At 43.1% G+C, this 21,469-nt stretch overlaps 2 protein-coding genes and 1 long non-coding RNA gene across 4 annotated transcripts in view; 2 read left to right on the plus strand and 1 right to left on the minus strand.

The window, feature by feature from the left end:
• Window positions 1-10,150, plus strand: part of LOC115140754 (uncharacterized) — a 22,201-nt gene extending 12,051 nt beyond the window's left edge. The window contains exons 5-15 of the mRNA XM_029679066.2: window positions 313-408; window positions 617-667; window positions 1,366-1,515; window positions 1,683-1,793; window positions 3,133-3,282; window positions 3,564-3,701; window positions 3,829-3,948; window positions 5,855-5,987; window positions 6,145-6,260; window positions 6,433-7,856; window positions 9,242-10,150. Coding sequence (XP_029534926.2) covers window positions 313-408; window positions 617-667; window positions 1,366-1,515; window positions 1,683-1,793; window positions 3,133-3,282; window positions 3,564-3,701; window positions 3,829-3,948; window positions 5,855-5,987; window positions 6,145-6,260; window positions 6,433-7,856; window positions 9,242-9,452 — 2,700 coding nt within the window. The 3' untranslated portion in view covers window positions 9,453-10,150. The remainder of the gene's footprint in view (window positions 1-312; window positions 409-616; window positions 668-1,365; window positions 1,516-1,682; window positions 1,794-3,132; window positions 3,283-3,563; window positions 3,702-3,828; window positions 3,949-5,854; window positions 5,988-6,144; window positions 6,261-6,432; window positions 7,857-9,241) is intronic.
• A 2-nt stretch (window positions 10,151-10,152) lies between these two features.
• On the minus strand, window positions 10,153-13,579 carry LOC115140755 (lymphocyte activation gene 3 protein-like). Its single transcript, XM_029679067.2, has 8 exons — window positions 13,279-13,579; window positions 12,988-13,120; window positions 12,500-12,708; window positions 11,994-12,254; window positions 11,539-11,844; window positions 11,088-11,345; window positions 10,629-10,750; window positions 10,153-10,526 (listed from the first exon to the last, which is right to left on the minus strand). Exons 1-8 carry the CDS (start codon window positions 13,322-13,324, stop codon window positions 10,416-10,418), a joined length of 1,446 nt encoding a protein of 481 aa, XP_029534927.2. The 5' UTR covers window positions 13,325-13,579; the 3' UTR covers window positions 10,153-10,415.
• A 5,110-nt stretch (window positions 13,580-18,689) lies between these two features.
• Window positions 18,690-20,821, plus strand: LOC115140773 (uncharacterized). 2 transcript variants are annotated; one of them, XR_003865283.2, is made up of 4 exons: window positions 18,690-18,890; window positions 19,118-19,215; window positions 19,675-19,774; window positions 20,155-20,821. It is a non-coding gene; the product is annotated as an uncharacterized LOC115140773 (long non-coding RNA). The 2 variants fall into 2 exon arrangements; XR_003865282.2 differs by having other exon boundaries at window positions 18,698-18,890; window positions 19,146-19,215.
• Window positions 20,822-21,469: the final 648 nt, after the last annotated feature.

The following is a 21,469-nucleotide window of genomic DNA, read 5'->3' on the forward strand; positions in this document are numbered from 1 at the left end:
TATCTCTCTCTCCCTCCCTTTTACAACATATATCTCTCTCTCTCTCTCCCACCCTTTTACAACATATCTCTTTCTCCCACCTCTCTCTCTCTCTCTGTCTCTCTCTCCCTCCCTCCCCTTTACAACATATCTCTTTCTCCCACCCTCTCTCTCTCTCCCTCTCTCTCTCTCTCTCTCCCTACCTTTTACAACATATCTCTCTCTCTCTCTCTCTCCCTACCTTTTACAACATATATTTTTCTTCCACCCTCCCCTTCCTCCCCCTTCCATCCCCTTTCCTTCCTTTCTCTCTCCCTCCCTCTCTCTGATCAGATGATGTGTAAGACCCAGAGGCACCAACAGGAGGCACTGTGGGAGTTGATCCACACTGAGCTCACCTACATCAACAAGCTCACTGTTGTCACTGATGTAAGACAGACAGACAGACACCCTACTCTCATTACTCTCATTACTCTCATTACTGAAAACGTATCAATGTCTTTCAGTGATGTGTCCATAACAACCATGGGCTATTCCTAATAGAAATATGAGAATAGTAACTGTTATCTGTATAGCATCTTTTATTGCAATGTAATTTTTCAATGCCCATGTTTGTTTGTGTCATTATGTTTCTCAGTTGGTGATGGCAGCTCTTACCAACCTGCACCAGCATGGATTCCTCTTAGAGGTCAGTCTATATGAGCTGGGTTCTCATTCACAGGGTTTTCTGTAGGGGACATTTTCTCTAGAACTCACTCTCTGGTCTTTGGGCCTATCTGTGTTTCCCGGCTGACCACTCAAATAGATGTGTTGCAATGAACTAAGCATGTGCTTTTGAGCTGGATCTTGCATGATCTGACTGGGTTCAGGTGTGTGTGTGTTTTCATGAATGACTTTGACCTTTGGTTGAATTTAAAACCAGTATACAGTTCAAGGGCAGGCCCTTGGGCCTAGTTGAAACCGGCTGCTGTAGTACAACATACTGTACAAACAACATACTGTACATACAGTACATACTGCTGAGCTGACATACTAACACACTGAGAACATATGCTCTATCTGACACAGAACACACCAGGGCAGATGGAACATTCAGCTCAATAACAGAATGTTAGATCATTCCTGCTGAGAATGTGGAAAGTATCTGAGAATGTGGGGGAGTGAGTTCTGCAGAGTTCTTCAGCTAGACACTGCAGCTTTGTCAAACAATTACCCTCTTCATCTTTTTTTATCACAAAAGGTCTACAACTATCATATCTTTTTATTGACTTTAGACAAACACAAACTTCAACACATAATGACAAGAGATGTGGGGTAGATTGTAGGTTCAAAATCAAGAAAGCAGGATTATCATCACTCTCTTTTTCCTGTCCCTCTCTTCTTCAGGTGACACCTGAGAGCCTCTTCTCCAACCTTCCCTCCATCCTCAGCGCCCACCGGCTCTTCTGGCAGGAAGTGATGTATCCCATGTTACAGGAAGTCCGCAGGACGGGGAAGCCCTTTGACCCCCTGGGGTTAGAGGCAGGATGCCTGCAGGTACAGTACTGACTGTCAATCAGATCTAGTATCAGGTTCACATATGGGATGAAAGTACGAGGGTCAAACGGAGGTGAAAGGAAGGAATGGAAACACGGGTCATGGTTTTAAAACATGTTTGTTTACAGCAATCTTTGTCTAATCCCATCCTCACCCTCTGTCTGTAGTTCCCTGAGCGTTTCTCCACCTATCTGCATTACTGTTGTAAGGAGGAGAGCACAGTGGACATTACGAGCAAACTGACAGACACCAACCTGCACTTCCACACCTACTTAATGGTGAGTTAAACACACCCACACATATTTTTTTAATACTTTATTTGAATCCACAAATCATAATTCATATAAACATCTCAGGACAAGGATATCTGGACACATAGGGAAACAGATGGCACCTTCTTCTTCACACAGAAAGGCTGTCCATGACTGCTGACACAGCGCAGTACCTCGCTATCAGCTTTGTCTTATGTAGGCCTGCTATCTGAAGTCCAGGTACTGTCAGCTTGTGAACATGGCAGAGACTACCCAATATCACCGTAGCAAGCATGCACTGTTACGAGGCTGTTCAGGAGTGACACGAGGGGCTGGTATTTAAGCAGCTTGTCAGAAAAGGACTGCTCCATGTAGTAGTCCAATGAGCAGCCCACCTCCAGAATCAGCCCCTCCCCCTGGCTGCCCCACAACAACAATATCTGTCATATTCAGCAGACAAGAAAACACATGATCATCAACATCAAACCAGGCTCCTCTGCAAAGGGAATGTTTGTGTATGTGTTCAGCTGGTGACTCCACTTGTCTCACCTCCGTAGCCACCAGGTCAACAAGGCGGTCATGTCTAGGTCATGTCTCAGTATGAACAGAAAGCATTAACAACATGTGCAACAGACTCCTTTACGTTTACCTCAGGGTGGAAAACACAGAAAGGATCATGGTTTGCAGGGTACCAGAGAGCTAGGTTGTATTTTGGTGGTAACACTTGCCTTAACAGTAAAGGTGAGAATGTCCTTGCCAATAGCAGCATTATGGTACATGGAATGGGAGACAGAAACAAACACACACACACCACTTCATACACAAGCCCACTTCTTGTTTACATATTGCATGCACACCCTTTCACTCTCACCCAAAGTAACTCTGCGTCACACACATGGTTCTCCAAACTACCCTTCATTACGGTAACACAGTCTGGAACATCAGTGAATTGAGTCATAGCATCCGCAGAACTTCTTCTGTTATTGATCATGTTCTAGTGGTTTTGATGATCACCATATCCAGGCCTTCTGTTATTGGTAATATCCTGAAGGCCAAACACTTGTTACACCAACGCTCTGACCTAATGACTCAGAGAGCCTAGCCTGCACATTGTCTTCTTAAAGATTAGAACAGGTTTTTGGCTGTTTTTTGCTGTCTAAGCACTTTTACAGCTTGTTCAAAGAATCTCCATTATGAGTTCTTCAAGCCTTTGAATTTGTCCAGTACCATGTAAATGTAACAATAATATTTCATACACCGTAACAACACTGTATTTACATGAGTTCTACCGAGGCCATAACTTTGGATGTAAGGTGTAGAGACTCTACTAGAAGACACAAAAGAATGTTTTTCTCCGTGTCCACAGTGGGTGGAAGCACACCCCCAGTGTGAGCGGATGCGTCTGGGAGATATGCAGGCCAAACCCATCCAGAGGATCACCAAGTACCCCCTGCTGCTGAAGGCTGTCCTCAAGACCACCCAGGCTCCCCACACTCAGCACACACTCAGGGGCATGGTGAGTGAAGAGCTGGCCTTTTCAATCAAGGCCTTTTAATTCAGTTTGTCAGGCCTGAGGCTGTTCATGTTCATTAGAAAAGGAAGTTACGCGTTCCAGCACCATTTTCTTACTAGCTAATCGCTTATTGCCTCTACTAGTAATAGATGAAAAGGCAAATTAAGGAAATCTCTCTGTCCCACACACTCTATCCCTCTCTCTGTTTTTCTCTCTCTCTCACTCACTCTCTCTCTCTCTCTCTCTCTCTCTCTCTCTCTCTCCCCCCTCTGTCTCTCCTCCAGTTGGCCTGTGTTAATGGCTTTCTGCACAGCATCAATGACTACTTGAGGCTTCAGGATGATGAGCAGGCCCTCTCGCTTTCCGCCCAGAAGATAGAGGGATATGACGTGATGGAGGGGATGAATGAGGAAATCGAAAAGGTGAAAGAGAGAAGAAAAAGCTAGGAACAGAGTACAGGATAGGAAACTACACCAACCTTAAAAAACGATATAGATACTGTAATGTGTGACGCAGACAGTGAGTAGTCAATGTTGCTGTCATCCACAGCATGTCAGAGAGTTATGCAGTTTTGATTTGACGTGCCCTGTCAGAGGGGTGGGTCCTGGGGTCATACGCAAGCTGCTATTGGAGGAGACCCTGAAGATCAGAGGAAGGAAGGATCACAAGGTAGGTTGAGTGACAGAATCTCACTCTGTTCCATTGAAACATTGACTTCCATGTAGAGGATTCTTCCTAATATTATTATCTCATTAGCACGGACTTTGATGATAACTACTTTGAGGAAAAATGTATTTACTACGACTGTGATATGTGTTTGTCTCACCTTGCTATCTTAAGATGAATGCACTAACTGTAAGTTGCTTTGAATAAGAGCATCTGCTAAATGTCTAACATGTCAAATATACAGTGCCTTGCGAAAGTATTCGGCCCCCTTGAACTTTGCGACCTTTTGCCACATTTCAGGCTTCAAACATAAAGATATAAAACTGTATTTTTTTGTGAAGAATCAACAACAAGTGGGACACAATCATGAAGTGGAACGACATTTATTGGATATTTCAAACTTTTTTAACAAATCAAAAACGGAAAAATTGGGCGTGCAAAATTATTCAGCCCCCTTAAGTTAATACTTTGTAGCGCCACCTTTTGCTGCGATTACAGCTGTAAGTCGCTTGGGGTATGTCTCTATCAGTTTTGCACATCGAGAGACTGAACATTTTTCCCATTCCTCCTTGCAAAACAGCTCGAGCTCAGTGAGGTTGGATGGAGAGCATTTGTGAACAGCAGTTTTCAGTTCTTTCCACAGATTCTCGATTGGATTCAGGTCTGGACTTTAACTTGGCCATTCTAACACCTGGATATGTTTATTTTTGAACCATTCCATTGTAGATTTTGCTTTATGTTTTGGATCATTGTCTTGTTGGAAGACAAATCTCCGTCCCAGTCTCAGGTCTTTTGCAGACTCCATCAGGTTTTCTTCCAGAATGGTCCTGTATTTGGCTCCATCCATCTTCCCATCAATTTTAACCATCTTCCCTGTCCCCGCTGAAGAAAAGCAGGCCCAAACCATGATGCTGCCACCACCATGTTTGACAGTGGGGATGGTGTGTGTTCAGGGTGATGAGCTGTGTTGCTTTTACGCCAAACATAACGTTTTGCATTGTTGCCAAAAAGTTCAATTTTGGTTTCATCTAACCAGAGCACCTTCTTCCACATGTTTGGTGTGTCTCCCAGGTGGCTTGTGGCAAACTTTAAACAACACTTTTTATGGATATCTTTAAGAAATGGCTTTCTTCTTGCCACTCTTCCATAAACGCCAGATTTGTGCAATATATGACTGATTGTTGTCCTATGGACAGAGTCTCCCACCTCAGCTGTAGATCTCTGCAGTTCATCCAGAGTGATCATGGGCCTCTTGGCTGCATCTCTGATCAGTCTTCTCCTTGTATGAGCTGAAAGTTTAGAGGGACGGCCAGGTCTTGGTAGATTTGCAGTGGTCTGATACTCCTTCCATTTCAATATTATTGCTTGCACAGTGCTCCTTGGGATGTTTAAAGCTTGGGAAATCTTTTTGTATCCAAATCCGGCTTCACAACAGTATCTCGGACCTGCCTGGTGTGTTCCTTGTTCTTCATGATGCTCTCTGCGCTTTTAACGGACCTCTGAGACTATCACAGTGCAGGTGCATTTATACGGAGACTTGATTACACACAGGTGGATTGTATTTGTCATCATTAGTCATTTAGGTCAACATTGGATCATTCAGAGATCCTCACTGAACTTCTGGAGAGAGTTTGCTGCACTGAAAGTAAAGGGGATGAATAATTTTGCACGCCCAATTTTTCAGTTTTTGATTTGTTAAAAAAGTTTGAAATATCCAATAAATGTCGTTCCACTTCATGATTGTGTCCTCTTGTTGTTGATTCTTCACAAAAAAATACAGTTTTATATCTTTATGTTTGAAGCCTGAAATGTGGCAAAAGGTCTCAAAGTTCAAGGGGGCCAAATACTTTCGCAATGCACTGTAGATGTCATGTTTCTTTGGGTTTGTTGCGACTGTTATGTGGTGAAGCTGGAGGTGACAGCCCTGCTCTTCTCTGACGTGCTGCTGGTGACCAAGGTCCAGAAGAAGGCAGAGAGACTGAAGGTAGTTCGCCCCCCACTGGCCCTGGATAGAACACGCTGTGACACACTCAAAGATGGCTGTGAGTACAGTCATTGACCATACAGTACATATCCTAGAAGTGGAAAGATGAAACGCTGCTCTGTCTCTTGCTACAGAGACCATTTGTAGAGTTTTAAATGACAGTTCTCTCTTTATCTCTCCCTCGCTCTTTCCTTCTCTTCCTCTCCATCTCCCAGGTTCGTTTGTGGTGGTGGAGGTGAGTGTTCTGGGCTGTGCGGCGAATGTCTACACCTTCTCCACCTCCAGCCCAGAGAGCTGCTCTACATGGGTCTTCACCATCCACGAGGCACAGGTAAACAGACAGAAAATACTGACTAAAATGGTAATGACATGATTTATTGTAGTTACATTTTAGTCTCTTTAGTATTACATCAATGAATGAATGATTAGATGTACAATGTACATAATGTGTAACATACAGTGACATACTCTTATCCCTCTTTCTTTCTTCCATTCATTGACAGGAAACACTGCAGGGCCTGAGAGAGACAGAGGCCAGCAGACGACTGCAGACCAAACAGAGAGACCTACAGCTTCAGGAACAAGCCACACCCCCTACAGAGCCCAAGATGACCATTGAGGAATCAGTTGATCAGCCTCCTGACCAATCAGAAGCAGAGATCACTTCCTCTTTGGAGGTGAAACCTGTTGAGGAACTCCTCATCCAATCAGTGCATGGAACATTGGTGTCCATAGCAACGGAGGCGGAACAACAAACTCAGGAACCAGTGTACTATAAAGATGCAATGTTACCAGGACAACCACGCAAGCTCAGTGACATTCATAACCAATCATTCTTCCAACCTCAACCCAAACCCAACGGCCCTCACAACCTGTTGCTAGGCAGATATCCTGACATAGACTACGACATAGACTACATACGACACCAATCCAGCACTTTCCCACTTTCTCCATGCAGGGAAAACAATCGAAAAGATTCTATCGCTATTTGTCAAATGGAATCCCAAGGATTGCTCTCACAGGGAGGACGAGCCACATCCACAAGGAGGAATTCTGCCCCCCAGTCAGTGGAGCAACAAGCCATGAGGAACTCGTGGCTCACCCAATCAGGAGAGGAGGAGGCTTTAGCGGAATCATGGAGGTTTTCTCGGAAGTTGAATTCACCACGGTTACGCAGAAGAAGACCAATAAACACTGAGCAGAATGCTACCCCTCAGATGTCACAAAGTGGGTATGACAGCTCTGGGATGGCCCAGTCTGCACCACACACAAACTCTTCCTCCAACTCTGACTCAGACTGCAAACAGAAACTCAGGGGTTCCTACCAACACAACTCAGGTTCCTCCGGACAGAGCTCTGACTCTCACCTGGTGCTCAAGCTGGGGTCCTTGAAGATGAACGGAGGGGTGTTCTGGGACATGCCTGCAGAGAGAGAGTTCTCCCCAGAGCCCCACACTTTCTCTGAGCAAGAGCTGCCCAAAGACATCTCTAAAGAAAAGGAAAACACCCCAAAAAGGCCTAAGTTGAAGATTCAGAGGAGCGTGTCCATACCAGATATCATCCTCCAAGAAGGATATAGTTCTCTTCTGATCTCAGCCAAGCCCTCCAACGCGCGAATAGCCCACTCTCCCCCTCCTGGGTTGGATCCAAACTTGCACCCCTCCCCTCTGGAGAGCATTTTGAACCGGGCCAAGGAGAGAAGAAAGGACGGAGGTAGAAGAGAGGGAAAGGGAAAATCTCCAACCTTCAGAACATGGGCTCTTCCTCCTTCTCCGTCTTTCTCCACCACTACGTCCCAGTCGCCCAGTGAAGGGGATAGAGAGACTGAGTGGGAAGAGGTGGAGCTGGTCAGACGGCTGGCCCCCAGTGTCAGTCAGGGATGGATAGAGGAGAGGGTGGACGGAGATGAGGAGGAGAAGAAGAGCAGGTGAGTTTTACATCAAAACTCAGTTGGAAATAAAAGAAAAGAACGTCTTCAAAGTATGCATGATCAGTTTGAAGATTCATCTATTGAAATGACTCAGTCAGCTAGGTGTGGGTGGCTGATGGCCACTATGGAACAGTTTTATTCTGGGTTATTTTATCACTCTACCTACTGGGCTGATTACCATGTAGTGTAGGATCACTATGTTCAAATCGTTATTCTTGGAAGTTGCATTTTGTGACGACCCTCCCACTCTGTCTGCCGTATTCTGTCTTTGTTCTTGTTTCCTTATTAGGATGCCGGTGGGCGGAGTTGGGAGGGTCGTCAGCTACATGGGAAACACCTGGGCCAGGTGTCTCCCAGGATAAATAGACCTCTTCCACATTCATGGAGGAGACTCTCTCCATGCAGACACCTTTGTAGATTGTGTTGTGGTTCTTGGTGGCCTTTTGTTTGTTTGCTTTGGCACCTTTCAACACCCTGCATTATCACATTCATGCATGCAAAACACTCACTTACATTACTGATTACACACACCATTGTATATTCTACTTAGTTGCTTTAGATAATAAATATATATTTTGCTACTCCTTATCTCCACGTTGTCTCCCCTTGTTACGGGCTTTGAGCCGGTTCGTGACAAGGGGAGACAACGTGGAGATAAGGAGTAGCAAAATATATATGTATTATCTAAAGCAACTAAGTAGAATATACAATGGTGTGTGTAATCAGTAATCAGTAGTGTAAGTGAGTGTTTTGCATGCATGAATGTGATAATGCAGGGTGTTGAAAGGTGCCAAAGCAAACAAACAAAAGGCCACCAAGAACCACAACACAATCTACAAAGGTGTCTGCATGGAGAGAGTCTCCTCCATGAATGTGGAAGAGGTCTATTTATCCTGGGAGACACCTGGCCCAGGTGTTTCCCATGTAGCTGACGACCCTCCCAACTCCGCCCACCGGCATCCTAATAAGGAAACAAGAACAAAGACAGAATACGGCAGACAGAGTGGGAGGGTCGTCACAATTTACTGTCATAACCATGACATGCCACCTGTAACCATGTTTCATGTCATGACAACCACGTCATCATAACCATGACATGCCACCTGTAACCATGTTTCATGTCATGACAACCACGTCATCATAACCATGACATGCCACCTGTAACCATGTTTCATGTCATGACAACCACGTCATCATAACCAATCTAGCCTGATCACCAGATTGGTGTCCACTTTAGCCAACTACTTTGTTAATGTCACGCCAAACATTCCAGTGAACAACATGGAAGTAGACTAAAGCAGAAACAAATCTTGTGACTAAGCTATTTGCAATCCAACAAGTTTATCTCCATTGTAAAAGTTTTTTTCCCCTCTCTCTTCCAGCCCCGCCTTCCCTGATAGTGCCAGAATTGATTGGCCAGGCTGGTACTTTGAAGCCGATGAGGTCCTGGATCAGCTGACCCCAGAGGACAGTGGCGTTGGGGTTGATGAGGAGTGGAGGGAAGTGGCTGCGTTGGGGCTCAGCCAAACTTTGACCTTGAGAGACATCCAGCGAATTGGCACGCATGAGGACGGGACGATTAGTCAGGTGTAGTTCTGCATAGGCTACTGGGAGTCCTTCATTCTCCAAGACTTTATCTGCACTTTATTGGGAATAATATGTCATTTGAGATTTTCACTGTGCCGGAGTGGACATATACCAACGTGATACTTTTCCACAGCAAGATGTTGATTGAGTGAGCTGATTACCACCAAATGTTTGATTTCAGTTTGTTACATGGAATGTTTGTGTGATTTTGAGTTTGTGATTATGAGTCTGAGTGAACATCAGAATCATTTTCCTCAACCTGCATAATATTGTTAGAGCTACAGATGTAGGATCTTCATTTGATCCCTCTTTTGTTGCTGAGGTTTTTCCTGCATCACAGGAAATGCAGATGAGCTTTGTGATTTACATAAATGTACTGAAAACCCACACTAACACACTGTTATATTAACAGTATTGCACTTTTCATGTAGCCTACTTTTGGCCAGCTCAAGCAACATTATGGACTAAATGTTCAAATCCTGTTGCTGCAGCATTCTTAAGATCCTACATCTGTAGACGCCTGTACTGTCTTATACAAGTGTACTTTTTGATGTGGTGTCAGTTAACTGAAATGCTGTGAATGACATGTTTCATTGGACTTCATTTGAGTTGTTAATTTATAAGACTAACTGCATATTTGGTATTGTGACCCATTGGGGAGATTCATACTGATATATTGTAATAAAGAGACATATTTAAACCAATGAAGTGTTTAGATAATTGTATTCTCAGTGATTCATTACATTACAAAAGTCAAATAGGTGGTTAAGGTGCCGGTAGTGAAAAATAAGGCATACATATACAAAATCAATCACATTTCAAATAAAAGATCAATCACATGTTTTTTGTGAAAGTAGGAAAGAAACTGCTACATTTGTCTGCACTGAATTAATATGTACAAATACCACAATCTCACAACTGATCATAGACATGTCAAATGATTTCAAATGTCATATTGCAGAGTCTCCTCTATTTGGAGATCTCATCTTCTTTCACTCTGTTCCTCTCTCTGTCCTCTCTCTCATTAGCAATGGTGTGAACAATGGTCTCCAGGGCAGGGTACTGCAGGATCAGCTTGCGCTGTAGAGGAGATTAAATAACTATTACATAAACCTTTTAAAAACGTCTTTTCCATGTCAACGTGGATTTAAGGAAAACACACACAGCTGTAGTTGAACGTACCCTCCGATAGTTCCTGTACATCTGTATCAAGACCAACAGCAGCACCAAGAGGAAGAAACCCAGGCCGGCTACCATGGCAACATTACTGGAAGAACCTGTCTCATTATCTCCCATCAGACGACCTGATCAACCAAGACAGAACAAGGATAGACTTTAGTTTACAGTTGAGTAATTTAGCAGACGCTCTTATCCAGAGCAACTTACAGGAGCAATTAGAGCTGAGTGCCTTTCTCAAAGGCACATCCACAGATTTTTCACTTAGTCGGCTTGGGGATTCGAACAGGTGACCTTTCGGTTACTGGCACAACGCTCTTAACTGCTAGTCTACCTTCCGCCCCTGTGTCTAATTATGACATTTTTTTTTACATATTGGTGATATTTGTTGCATTTGAATTGTGTCTGCATCTACCTAGATCCATGCAAATAGACAGTGAATCAAAGTAGGCAGATAGGACTTACTCATCAGATGTAGGTGGTATGTCACGCTCCCCAGAGCTCCTTCTTTCCCGTGGAATCGACAAGCCCATTCGCCAGAGTTCCTGTCTGACACTTTGTTGATCCCCAGGACCCTCCCTTTCTGGACGGAGCTCTCTGATTGGGTGCCATTGAGGTCATAGGTCACTCGTACCCACTCGTATTCAGTGACCTCGCTGGCATCGCTGAGGTGACAGGTCAGTGAGACTGGGCTCTTCTGGGTAGACGGTGAGTTGCTGAGCACTGAGTAGAGCGAACACACAGGATCATCATTAGCATTGTGATTGCTAATTCTAAAGCACCATTTGCCCATCTCATCTCAAACATTTACCTTCAATGTTTGCCATTTTGCAGAACGGGGCAACTCACTTTAGGCATTCAAATGAGGAGACTGCTACAATATCATACCATCATCCATTTTTTATGCCTGGCTCACCTTGGGCAGTCACCAGCTGCATCTCCCTTGCTACCCGGCGCCCCTCCACTGTCCCTGAGCACCTGTACCTGCCCCCGTCGCCCTGCCCCACTTGCCCCACACCCACAGACCTGTCCCAGGGAGGGAGGGATAGCAGGGAGGACAGGTTGAAGGAGGGTGGGAGTGGGAGAGCAGAGCCAGAGGTGTCCAGTCTCTCCCAGGCTGTGTCTGATGGGGTGAGTCCAGTGGAGAACACACAGGGGAGGGTGACAGCAGACCCCACCTCAGCATACACCTTGGCACTGGCACTCGAGGGGTTAACGATACCTGAGCGAGAGAAGAGATGGGGGAAGGTGATGGTTAGGAGAGAAGGGAGAAAGACATAGAAAACTTCATATTAACCGTCTTCAATATATCAGCTGCATTTGAATGTTTTATTCCTTCCAAACATGACATCACCGTGTCTGAGCCCTCACCTCTCACTGTCAGGGCCGTGGTGGCCTTCCCTTGTTTCCTCCCTTTATGCACTACACAGCTCCAGTTACCCATCATGCCTGCAGATGCCTTGCTCTCCAAAACACTCGCCTGGTTCTTTGAAAGGACATAATCTGCACTGTCAGGGTAAACTCTCTTCTCGTTGAGCATCCAGCTCACTGTCGCCTCCTGTGGCCATGGAGTGACACTGCAAGTGATCGTCATTTTGTTGCCCTCCACTGGAGCAGGTGGGGAGATGGATACTGTGAAAGAAAGACATGGGTAAGTAAGAGCAATGAGATGTTAATCATATTCACAGGTTTATGATATGTGTGACTGTATGATAATCAGCAGATAAATATAGTTATAACTTGTTATTACAGCATGTAAATATCACTTTAAAAATAACTGTAAATATCACTTTAAAATGACTGTAAATATCACTGAAAGTTAATTTAATTGTCCACAGGGTATTTCATATAAGTTACTGTCTATTTTAGCTCCTTACCTTTGATGACCCTGAGGAGGATCCTCTTAGAGAGGATTTTCTCGCCGTCCTGCACCATGCAGGTGTACTTCCCGCTGTCCTCCTCCCTCAACTCCTTTATGTACAGGCTGTAGTCACCAGCTCCAACCTCTGAATGGGGGCATCGAACACGCTGGGCAGCTCCTATTCCCCAGTGCTCCAGTCCACTCTTTCCCTTTCTCCATACTGTCCTGAGAGAGAGGAAGAGATGCTACGTTTCAAACATGACACTTGTATTGTACAGACATACAGATCAATAGCAATGCATTGCTATGCTCTCCTATAGAACACTTTCAATACAGAAAAATGTATTAAGAGATCAAGAGAAAGAAAGACCAGGATAGAGAAAGATGAAAATGGGAATCTTTGAGGATATTTGAGTCACACAGGTAGACAGAGACAGAGAGGATGAGAGAGATGAATAAGGAGGAGAGCATGAAAGACATGGACCGAGAGAAAGGCAGTCGTACCCCTCAAGGTCCTTGCTCCAGAGGACGACAGCTGCAGAGGTGGAGGGAGGGCGACACACGCAGGGTAACACTGCCTGGGACCCTGCCTCTGCGAACATCTCAGTATACTCAGACAGACACTGACACCGACCCCCTGAACAAATACACATGCTCTCTGAATAAACACACATACCCAATCCTCCATCCGTAAGTACACATCAAAGCATGTCATAACATTTATTTAAATCGGTTTAAATTGCAACACATTTTCATTTAAAAAACAATGACTACATATCATCTGTAAGATCTCACCTGTTACTAACAGGGATGTTCCCAAGAGGAGGAGATACTGCCACATGGTCTCTTCTTTTCTCCTTCCTTCTGACGTTTTGATCAACAGATTGTTGTTGCAAAACTAGCTTAGTATCTGTGTCCCTCTTTGATCTCTCTTCTGTTGTGTGTGTTTCTGTCAATTGGGGCTGGGCATATAAAGGCCTGTAGGTGTGAGTTGTGGGAAGAGGGAGGTGTCTAAACAGGTAGTCCCTCTCCTGGTCATGTGACATGAGCAACGAGGCGGTCTTTGATGCGGTTTGTGTCAGTCTCACTGACGCAACATGGAAACTGTCAGCCACACAAACAGGGAATCCTACATGCTTCCTCCCACGGATTCTCTTTCTCCTCCTCCCCCCTCTCTCTTGCTCTCTCTGCCCCCTTCTCTTTCTCTCTCCCTTCCCCTTATTTTCTCTCTCTCCCTTCCCCCCAACTTTCTCTTTTTCCCTCCCCCTCTCTCTCTCTCTGCTCAAGTTCTGCAAAGTTGAATTTGCTCTGTTACTCTACCTTTAATTACCTTACAGATACAGAAACACTGTATCACAAAACATACATCATATCATCAGAAACATGCAGTACTGTAATACACAGTATTTATATATCCCTTGACAGAGTGACCCATTCATTTGAACCCTGCATTTAGTGTATCTATTGTATTTCTACTTAGTGGAACTTACAGGAAGTACAGGGTTGCCGAAAGTGCACCGTCTAACCACTGTATCCTTCCACATTGATCAACATGCAGTTCTCACTGCTGAAAGTTACCAGCTCACCAGCATACATGGGAGGACAGGGCCGGTTCCAGTAATGCAAGTCATTGAATGGTGGTTGGCTTTGTTTTGATGGAGAATACATGATGATGATAGTGATTTCCATCTCCCTTTACGTCCATTTCTTTCTCACTCTCTGCCTCAGTCATACAGGGCTATTCTGAAGCTTAGGGACAATATTTGAGTTTATAGTATCAGGTTCCCATCATACCAACTATACTGCTCTATAGTTTCAGACAGACCGACAGACAGATGTTAGACGGACAGACAGATCAATGTTGGACGGACGGACGGACGGGCAGGCAGATAGATAGATGTAAATGTGTGGGTGGACACCCAAGAGTTATTTGTGTTCTTGTAGCAGCCATATTTTCCCCTGGTTCAGACAGTAGTGAATCTCTCTGTGCTGGATACATCTTTTTATCTCATCTATCAACCCCCTCCCCCACTACTCTCTTCAAAACCTCAAAACATTTCCACGTAAACCTGTTGAAATCACAGGCTGTGTGTTTTTGGCCCACATTTGGTGGCTCAGTGAGTACATTGGGACCACAACCCCCACCCCCTCCTTCTCTCTCTTCTTGCTGGCTTTCAGGGTCTGTGAATCAGATTCGTGAGGTGGTCTTTCCTCCTGCTGATCTTTAAATGTACATACTGTATTTAAATACACAGTTAGGCAGTGATGAGGGAAAGTCTTAAACAGACAGATGCTCCTCACATGGAAACAATAGATGACAATGATAATGAAAAAAACCTACAGTATGCAAATCAACATGAAGTCGGAAAATATTTCAACTAGATATCTTCAGTAGAAATTTTTCAACACGATAACTCATTTGTTCCTGTCCCTCTCTCTCATCACATCACTCAATCTCGATCTCAATCCATCACACTGATGTTAAAAAACTATAGGAATTAAAGTTCAAATCACTCTTAATTGTGCATAGCATTTAGATGTTGAATTTGTATTTTAATTAGCATTTTGTGTTTGAGCTGTGAAATATTTCAATACACTTCACTTCAGTTGACAGTGCACCAATGAATGAAATTGAAATGAATGAATGAAATTTGATTTCCGTGTGAAATTGTCAGTTGGCAACCCATTAATTGACACATAAACAAACATTACAATAATTCACTGTGATAATTCACTGATAATTCTTTGTCCGGTGTTCTCTGCAGTGCGCATCGCATAAAGAGTAAAAAAAAAAACATCATAGTAAATAAGGTAATATAAACAATAATTATATCCCTAGAGCAATTAAAAATATACATACATACATACCAATAAATACAGCAAAATGAAACAGAAGGCATTTGAACCCAGTCTGGCCATATCAGTAGACTGACATGGCCAGTATTTTACTGGCAGCTGAGAGGAGGCAGATGAGTGATGAGATAAACTAGATTATGTCTGCTGAAAGAATGTACAGAGCCTTCAGAAAGTATCACACCCCTTGATTTCTTCCACATTTTGTTGTGTTACAAAGTGGGATTAAAATATATTTTATTGTCCTTTTTTTAAACTCTAATGTCAAAGTGGAAGGAAACTTCTAACATTTTTTTTTTTTTAATATTAAAAATAAAACACTCATACAGTATATCTTGATTAGATAAGTAACCACCTGAATCAATACATGTTAGAATCACCTTTGGCAGGATTACAGCTGTGAGTGTTTCTGGGTAAGTCTCTAGGAGCTTTCCACACCTGGATTGTGCAACATTTGGCCATTATTCTTTTCAAACTTCTTCAAAGCTCTGTCAAATTGTTTGTTGATCATTGAATACGTTTACATGCACATAAATAATTCAATATTAAACTGATTATGGCTGTAGGCCGAGTATGGCAATAATCATGTAAACACTTTAACCAATCAATCAAATGTATTTATAAAGCCCTTTTTACATCAGCAGATGTCACAAAGTGCTGTACAGAAACCCAGCCTAAAACCCCAAACAGCAAGGAATGCAGATGTAGAAGCACGGTGGCTAGGAAAAACTTCCTAGAAAGTCCGGAACCTAGGAAGAAACCTAGAGCGGAACCAGGCTCTGAGGGGTGGACAGTCCTCTTCTGGCTGTGCTGGGTAGAGAGGAACCAGGCTCTGAGGGGTGGACAGTCCTCTTCTGGCTGTGCCGGGTAGAGAGGAACCAGGCTCTGAGGGGTGGCCAGTCCTCTTCTGGCTGTGCTGGGTAGAGAGGAACCAGGCTCTGAGGGGTGGCCAGTCCTCTTCTGGCTGTGCTGGGTAGAGAGGAACCAGGCTCTGAGGGGTGGACAGTCCTCTTCTGGCTGTGCTGGGTAGAGAGGAACCAGGCTCTGAGGGGTGGACAGTCCTCTTCTGGCTGTGCCGGGTGGAGATAGTACATGACCAATAAGGCCAGAGTTTGAATATCTTGAAGAACACTTTCATGGATGACCAGCATGGTTATTCAGAGGTTGAGACAGCAGGTGTGGTAGAGAGAGAGGTAGAATGTCTGGTGAACAGGTCTTGACAGCAGCACGACCAGGTGTACTGGGGACAGCCAGGAGTCATCAGGCCAGGTAGTCCTAAGGCATGGTCCTAGGGCTCAGATCCTCCGGGAGGGGAGGGAGAGAGAGAGAATTAGAGGGAGCACACTTAAATTCACACAGGACACCAGATAAGACAGGATAATTACACCAGATATAAAAGACTGACCCTAGGCCCCGGCACATAGATTATTGCAGCATAGATACTGGAGGCTGAGGCAGGGAGGGGGTCGGGGGACACTGTTTACAATGCATTAGAAAAGTATTCAGACCCCTTGACTTTTTAAAATGTTGTAAATGTTTTAAACAAACTATTATATTAATCTGACTGCCCATGCAACTGTACTCGTTGCTAGACAACCAAGTTACTCAAGTAAAGGTGAAAGTCAGACAGTAAAATACTACTTGAGTAAAAGTATAAAAGTATTTGGTTTTAAATATACTTAAGTATCAAACGTAAAAGTTTAAATAATTTAAGATTCCTTATATTCATCAAAACAAAATGTATTTGTCACATGCACCAAATAAAACAGGTGCAGACCTTACCGTGAAATGCTTACTTACAAACCCTTAACCCTCAATGCAGTTAAGAAAAGATTGACTAAATAAACTAAAGTAACACAATAACATAACAATAACGAGGCTACAGTATATACAGGGGGTACAGGTACCTAGTCAATGTGCTGGGGACCAGGTTCGTGGAGGTAATTGAGGAAATATGGACATGAACAGAAGGGGTAAAGGGGCAAAGCAGACAGACCCATTTTCTTGTTTTAAAATGTATGGATAGCCAGAGGCACACTCTAACACTCAGACATTATTTACAGATAGCCAGAGGCACACTCTAACACTCAGACATTATTTACAGATAGCCAGAGGCACACTCTAACACTCAGACATTATTTACAGATAGCCAGAGGCACACTCTAACACTCAGACATTATTTACAGATAGCCAGAGGCACACTCTAACACTCAGACATTATTTACAGATAGCCAGAGGCACACTCTAACACTCAGACATTATTTACAGATAGCCAGAGGCACACTCTAACACTCAGACATTATTTACAAAAGATGCATTTGTGTTTAATGAGTCCGCCAGAGGCAGTAGGGATGACTACGTGTTCTCTTGATAAGTGCACGAATTTGACCATATTCCTGTCCTGCTAAGTGTTCAAAATGTAACGAGTACTTTTGGTTGTCAGGGAAAATGTATGGAGTAAAAATTACTATATTTTCTTTAGGAATGTAGTGGAGTGAAAGTAAAAGTTGTCAAAAATAAAAATAGTAAAGTAAAGTACAGATACCCAAAAGAACAACTTAGGTAGTACTTTAAGTATTTTTACTTAAGTACTTTACACCACTGAGTACACTGTGTGTGCAGAGAATAATTCCAAAAAGCCAGTTATGTGGAACAATGATACACCGGGCTGTAAAGTCTCAATAAATGCCACTATTCTTCTCTCAAACTGTTTAGTTTGAAAGTTTTGGTTTTTAAATACTTGGGCTTGGGTTTTTAAATGCATTTATTCTATTCAATTTCTTACCTATCCACAATACTAATTCATATCACAAGTTATTATTGATAGGCTATCTCCTCTGCCATATTACATGAGACATTCTTTATATAAACATTCCAAAATGGCCTTTCCTATACATTGCACTTGTGCAAATGCTTTGTAAACCCGGCCCGTAAATTTACCAAAATCATGCGGCATCCTGCAATATTTTCATAACATCTGGGCGTGCATAAGTATCAGAAGTCAATATAGGTGTAGGGCCATCAATGAAATGTTGTTATATTTTTTGTAATACGTGTTTTTCATTTTTATTTTCCGCTGAAGGACAGACGTCAAAGCAGAACTGAAAATTAGACCGAATTAATTTCTGCTTGCGCCTGCTTCTTTGAAACAGACGCCCCTTATTCCATTCAGCTGTTTTTGTTATAGTAAGACTGAAACAACACAGCGTGTGAATGTGTCTTCATAGTGTTTATGCGTATGTGGTGGGTGAAAATGTATGAAGTGAATGTATCCACCTAGTGGATAAAATGTAGACTACAGTAGTTCAGTTTGTAGACCTACAAAAAAAGAGAGCCCTATGAACAGATAATTGTTGATGCGGATGTTTAGGAGTTGTACGTTAAATGCGCGTTGCATCTTGGGAATCGTAGTAACATGGAGGTGCCCGTTTGTCACGCATGACTTTATACATGTCGAAGCTTTAAAACGTGAATTTCGATTGCCTTGATTTTATTATCATATTAGATTGACGAATACAAGGTCATAAAGACGTGCAACGCTTCGGGGAAACACGGTATTGCCTGTTTGCTACGCTAGCTTGCTGAGCTAGCTTTGCTAAGTCAACTTGTAGGCAAAGAGGAACAGCATTTTATTCTAGCTAACATTACCTTTTGTTTTTGCAAATATTGTACAAAACTAGTAGCTAGGTAATGTTACTAGGCTGTAGCAATATGTTTGGTCGTGTGCTGTACAATTTCTTATTTAGTTAGCTAGCTAACCTTAGCTATTTTACCTTTCCAGAATGATTGACGACCTCTATGTATTTCAGGTAAGATATGTCTCTGTTGAGAGGGTTGCTGAAGGCTTGCCACTCCACACAACCAGACAGTTAAGCACTGGTAGGTAAGATTAGCACTGGTAGGTACATTGCAATTCAGATGGAATGTTTTGTAGCTGCGGCAGGTTTCCTAGTTGTTAGAGCGTTGGGCAAGTACCCGAAAGGTTGCTAGATGGAATCCCAAGCTGACAACGTAAAAAATCTGTTGTTCTGCAGTTAACCCACTAGGCTGTCATTGTAAATAAGAATTTGCTCTTAACCTGACTTACTTAAATAAAATACAAATTTCATAATGATAGGCCTATTTTGCGTGCTCACAATTTTCCAACCAGGGCCTTGTGAATTTGATACGTCGTAACAAGAAGTTTTAATGTCTGTACTACAAACAGGACACTGATACATTAGGTGTCATACAATTGTTGTTTATACAGTAGCATTAGTCAATATTATAGTTCTTGTCAATTGAAGTCTATTGGTACTGAATGTAGCCCAGCTAATGAGATTAAAATGTGTGTTTCAGGTGTGTGCTGTCCAGTCCATATGAATGCCATTCCTGAGCTAAAGAAGGTGGACTGAGAAGAGGAGCATGTTTGGGGTTTATGACAACATAGGAATTTTAGGTAACTGGGAAGTTATCAGTTTCAAATCAAAGCTCATTTGACATGATGTCAAGACATTGAATTGATGCATAACTTTAATATCTTTATGAAAGTTCTGCCCAGTCTCTTGGGACTCTAACCATTTCAGCAACATGACGCTGTCCTCTGGACTAACTTAAAATATACTCTTGGTTACCAGGTAGATATGAAAATGGACACATGCTGAAAATGTCACTTTTGCCCCCCCTGCTAAAAATGTCATGTAAGGCTTCTACCATATTGCCAGTTGATACAAAATGGTACAGTGCTGTTTTTTGGGGGTTAACCAAAAACACACACACACACACACACACACACACACTGCTATAACAGGCCTTACATCTCTAACGTGTTGTCTGTAGGTGACTTCAAAGCCCACCCTAAGGACCTGATCGTCTGGCCGGTCTGTGTGAAGGGTTTCCATGGCAATGAGCTGCGCAGCGTCTGACGAGGAGGAAGAGGATGGTGGGGAAACAGGATGATGACACAGGACAAACACGACATGGAGAAGAGGATCCGCTTCCTCTATCGACACTTCAACCGCTTTGGGAAACATCGCTGATCTGATCTGGGACTGAGCGGTCTGGCTAACAATGCTAATCTACTACTGTACTAACAACCTGCCCACTGGACCACATTCAGACTCTAAAGAGAGAAATGTGAGCTACTCAGTTATGCCACTTAGATTTATATCAGTCCCTTATACCATTTGGTAGCCACCTTTTCTTATATCCTTATTCCTTATACCATTTGGTAGCCACCTTTTCTTATATCCTTATTGGGGTAAGAGGAAGCTAATTGCAATTTGTTTTTTTACTTTTGACAGCTGGAAAATGTTGGATTAATTTAGTATTGTTGTTAGCACTAAATCAACACTCAACTGTAAAATACATCTTTTGAACCATTATGAACTCATAGAAGTGGAAATATACACAAATGTTTGATGCTCTATGGTCTGTAAATGTTATCACATTGGGGACTAATGTAAGTAATGTTGTGGGTATGATAATAAACAGAAGCTTGTCATTACATTTGAGTGATTTTATTGTAAGGCCGCATTAGTATTTGACCTAAAGGTAGTTAGTCATTTTGACCTAAATTGTTGATCCATGTGAATGTGCCAATAGCAGTAATTTATAAAGTTATATATTCAATAATCAATCAGTTGACCAGATATGAATTTGACTAAGCATTCTCCATATTAAATTGCCCCACGGCCTGGCTTAGCACGTTTTCAACGCAACCAATGGGGCTATATTGCTCCATACCGCAGCTCACTGCTGTGCAGTAATGTTCGCACTGCCTCCCATCTCGCTTTGATTCGTGGACCAAAGAGGAATAACCTAGTTGTGGTCATGATGAAACTGGAATAAATCAAACATTGGGCCAGAGAGCTATTATAATATGGAGAGAGTAGTCTATAACTGGGGGTTAGTGAGAAGCCTAGTCATCCGGGTAGAGAAAGGAGCACTTACAAGCCGGAGCGCGTGAGGGGGTAGCAGAGTCAACATTCTATACCAAGTACCGCAGTGTCGTCCTGCCGCCCTATCCGACACACAGAGAAAACTGCAGTACTGCAAAGTGTGGAGAGAGAGGGGAGCACAAGAAAGAGGGGGTTGGGAAAGAGGTACCGCACCATCGTTATGAGTGCAACTGGAGAGAGAGAGAGAGAGGGGA

The sequence above is a fragment of the Oncorhynchus nerka genome, linkage group LG14 (genome assembly GCF_034236695.1).
Source record: "Oncorhynchus nerka isolate Pitt River linkage group LG14, Oner_Uvic_2.0, whole genome shotgun sequence".
NCBI lineage: Eukaryota > Metazoa > Chordata > Actinopteri > Salmoniformes > Salmonidae > Oncorhynchus > Oncorhynchus nerka.

Bases quoted from the DNA above. Each gene is read 5' to 3' on its own strand.
- LOC115140755 (XM_029679067.2), bottom strand. From the start codon at position 13,324: ATGTGGCAGTATCTCCTCCTCTTGGGAACATCCCTGTTAGTAACAG. The intron at 11,346-11,538 runs GTGAGCCAGGCA...CGCTCTACTCAG, and splicing joins GCAGCTGGTGACTGCCCAAG to TGCTCAGCAACTCACCGTCT. The intron at 10,527-10,628 runs GTACGTTCAACT...TCTCCTCTACAG, and splicing joins TGTACAGGAACTATCGGAGG to CGCAAGCTGATCCTGCAGTA.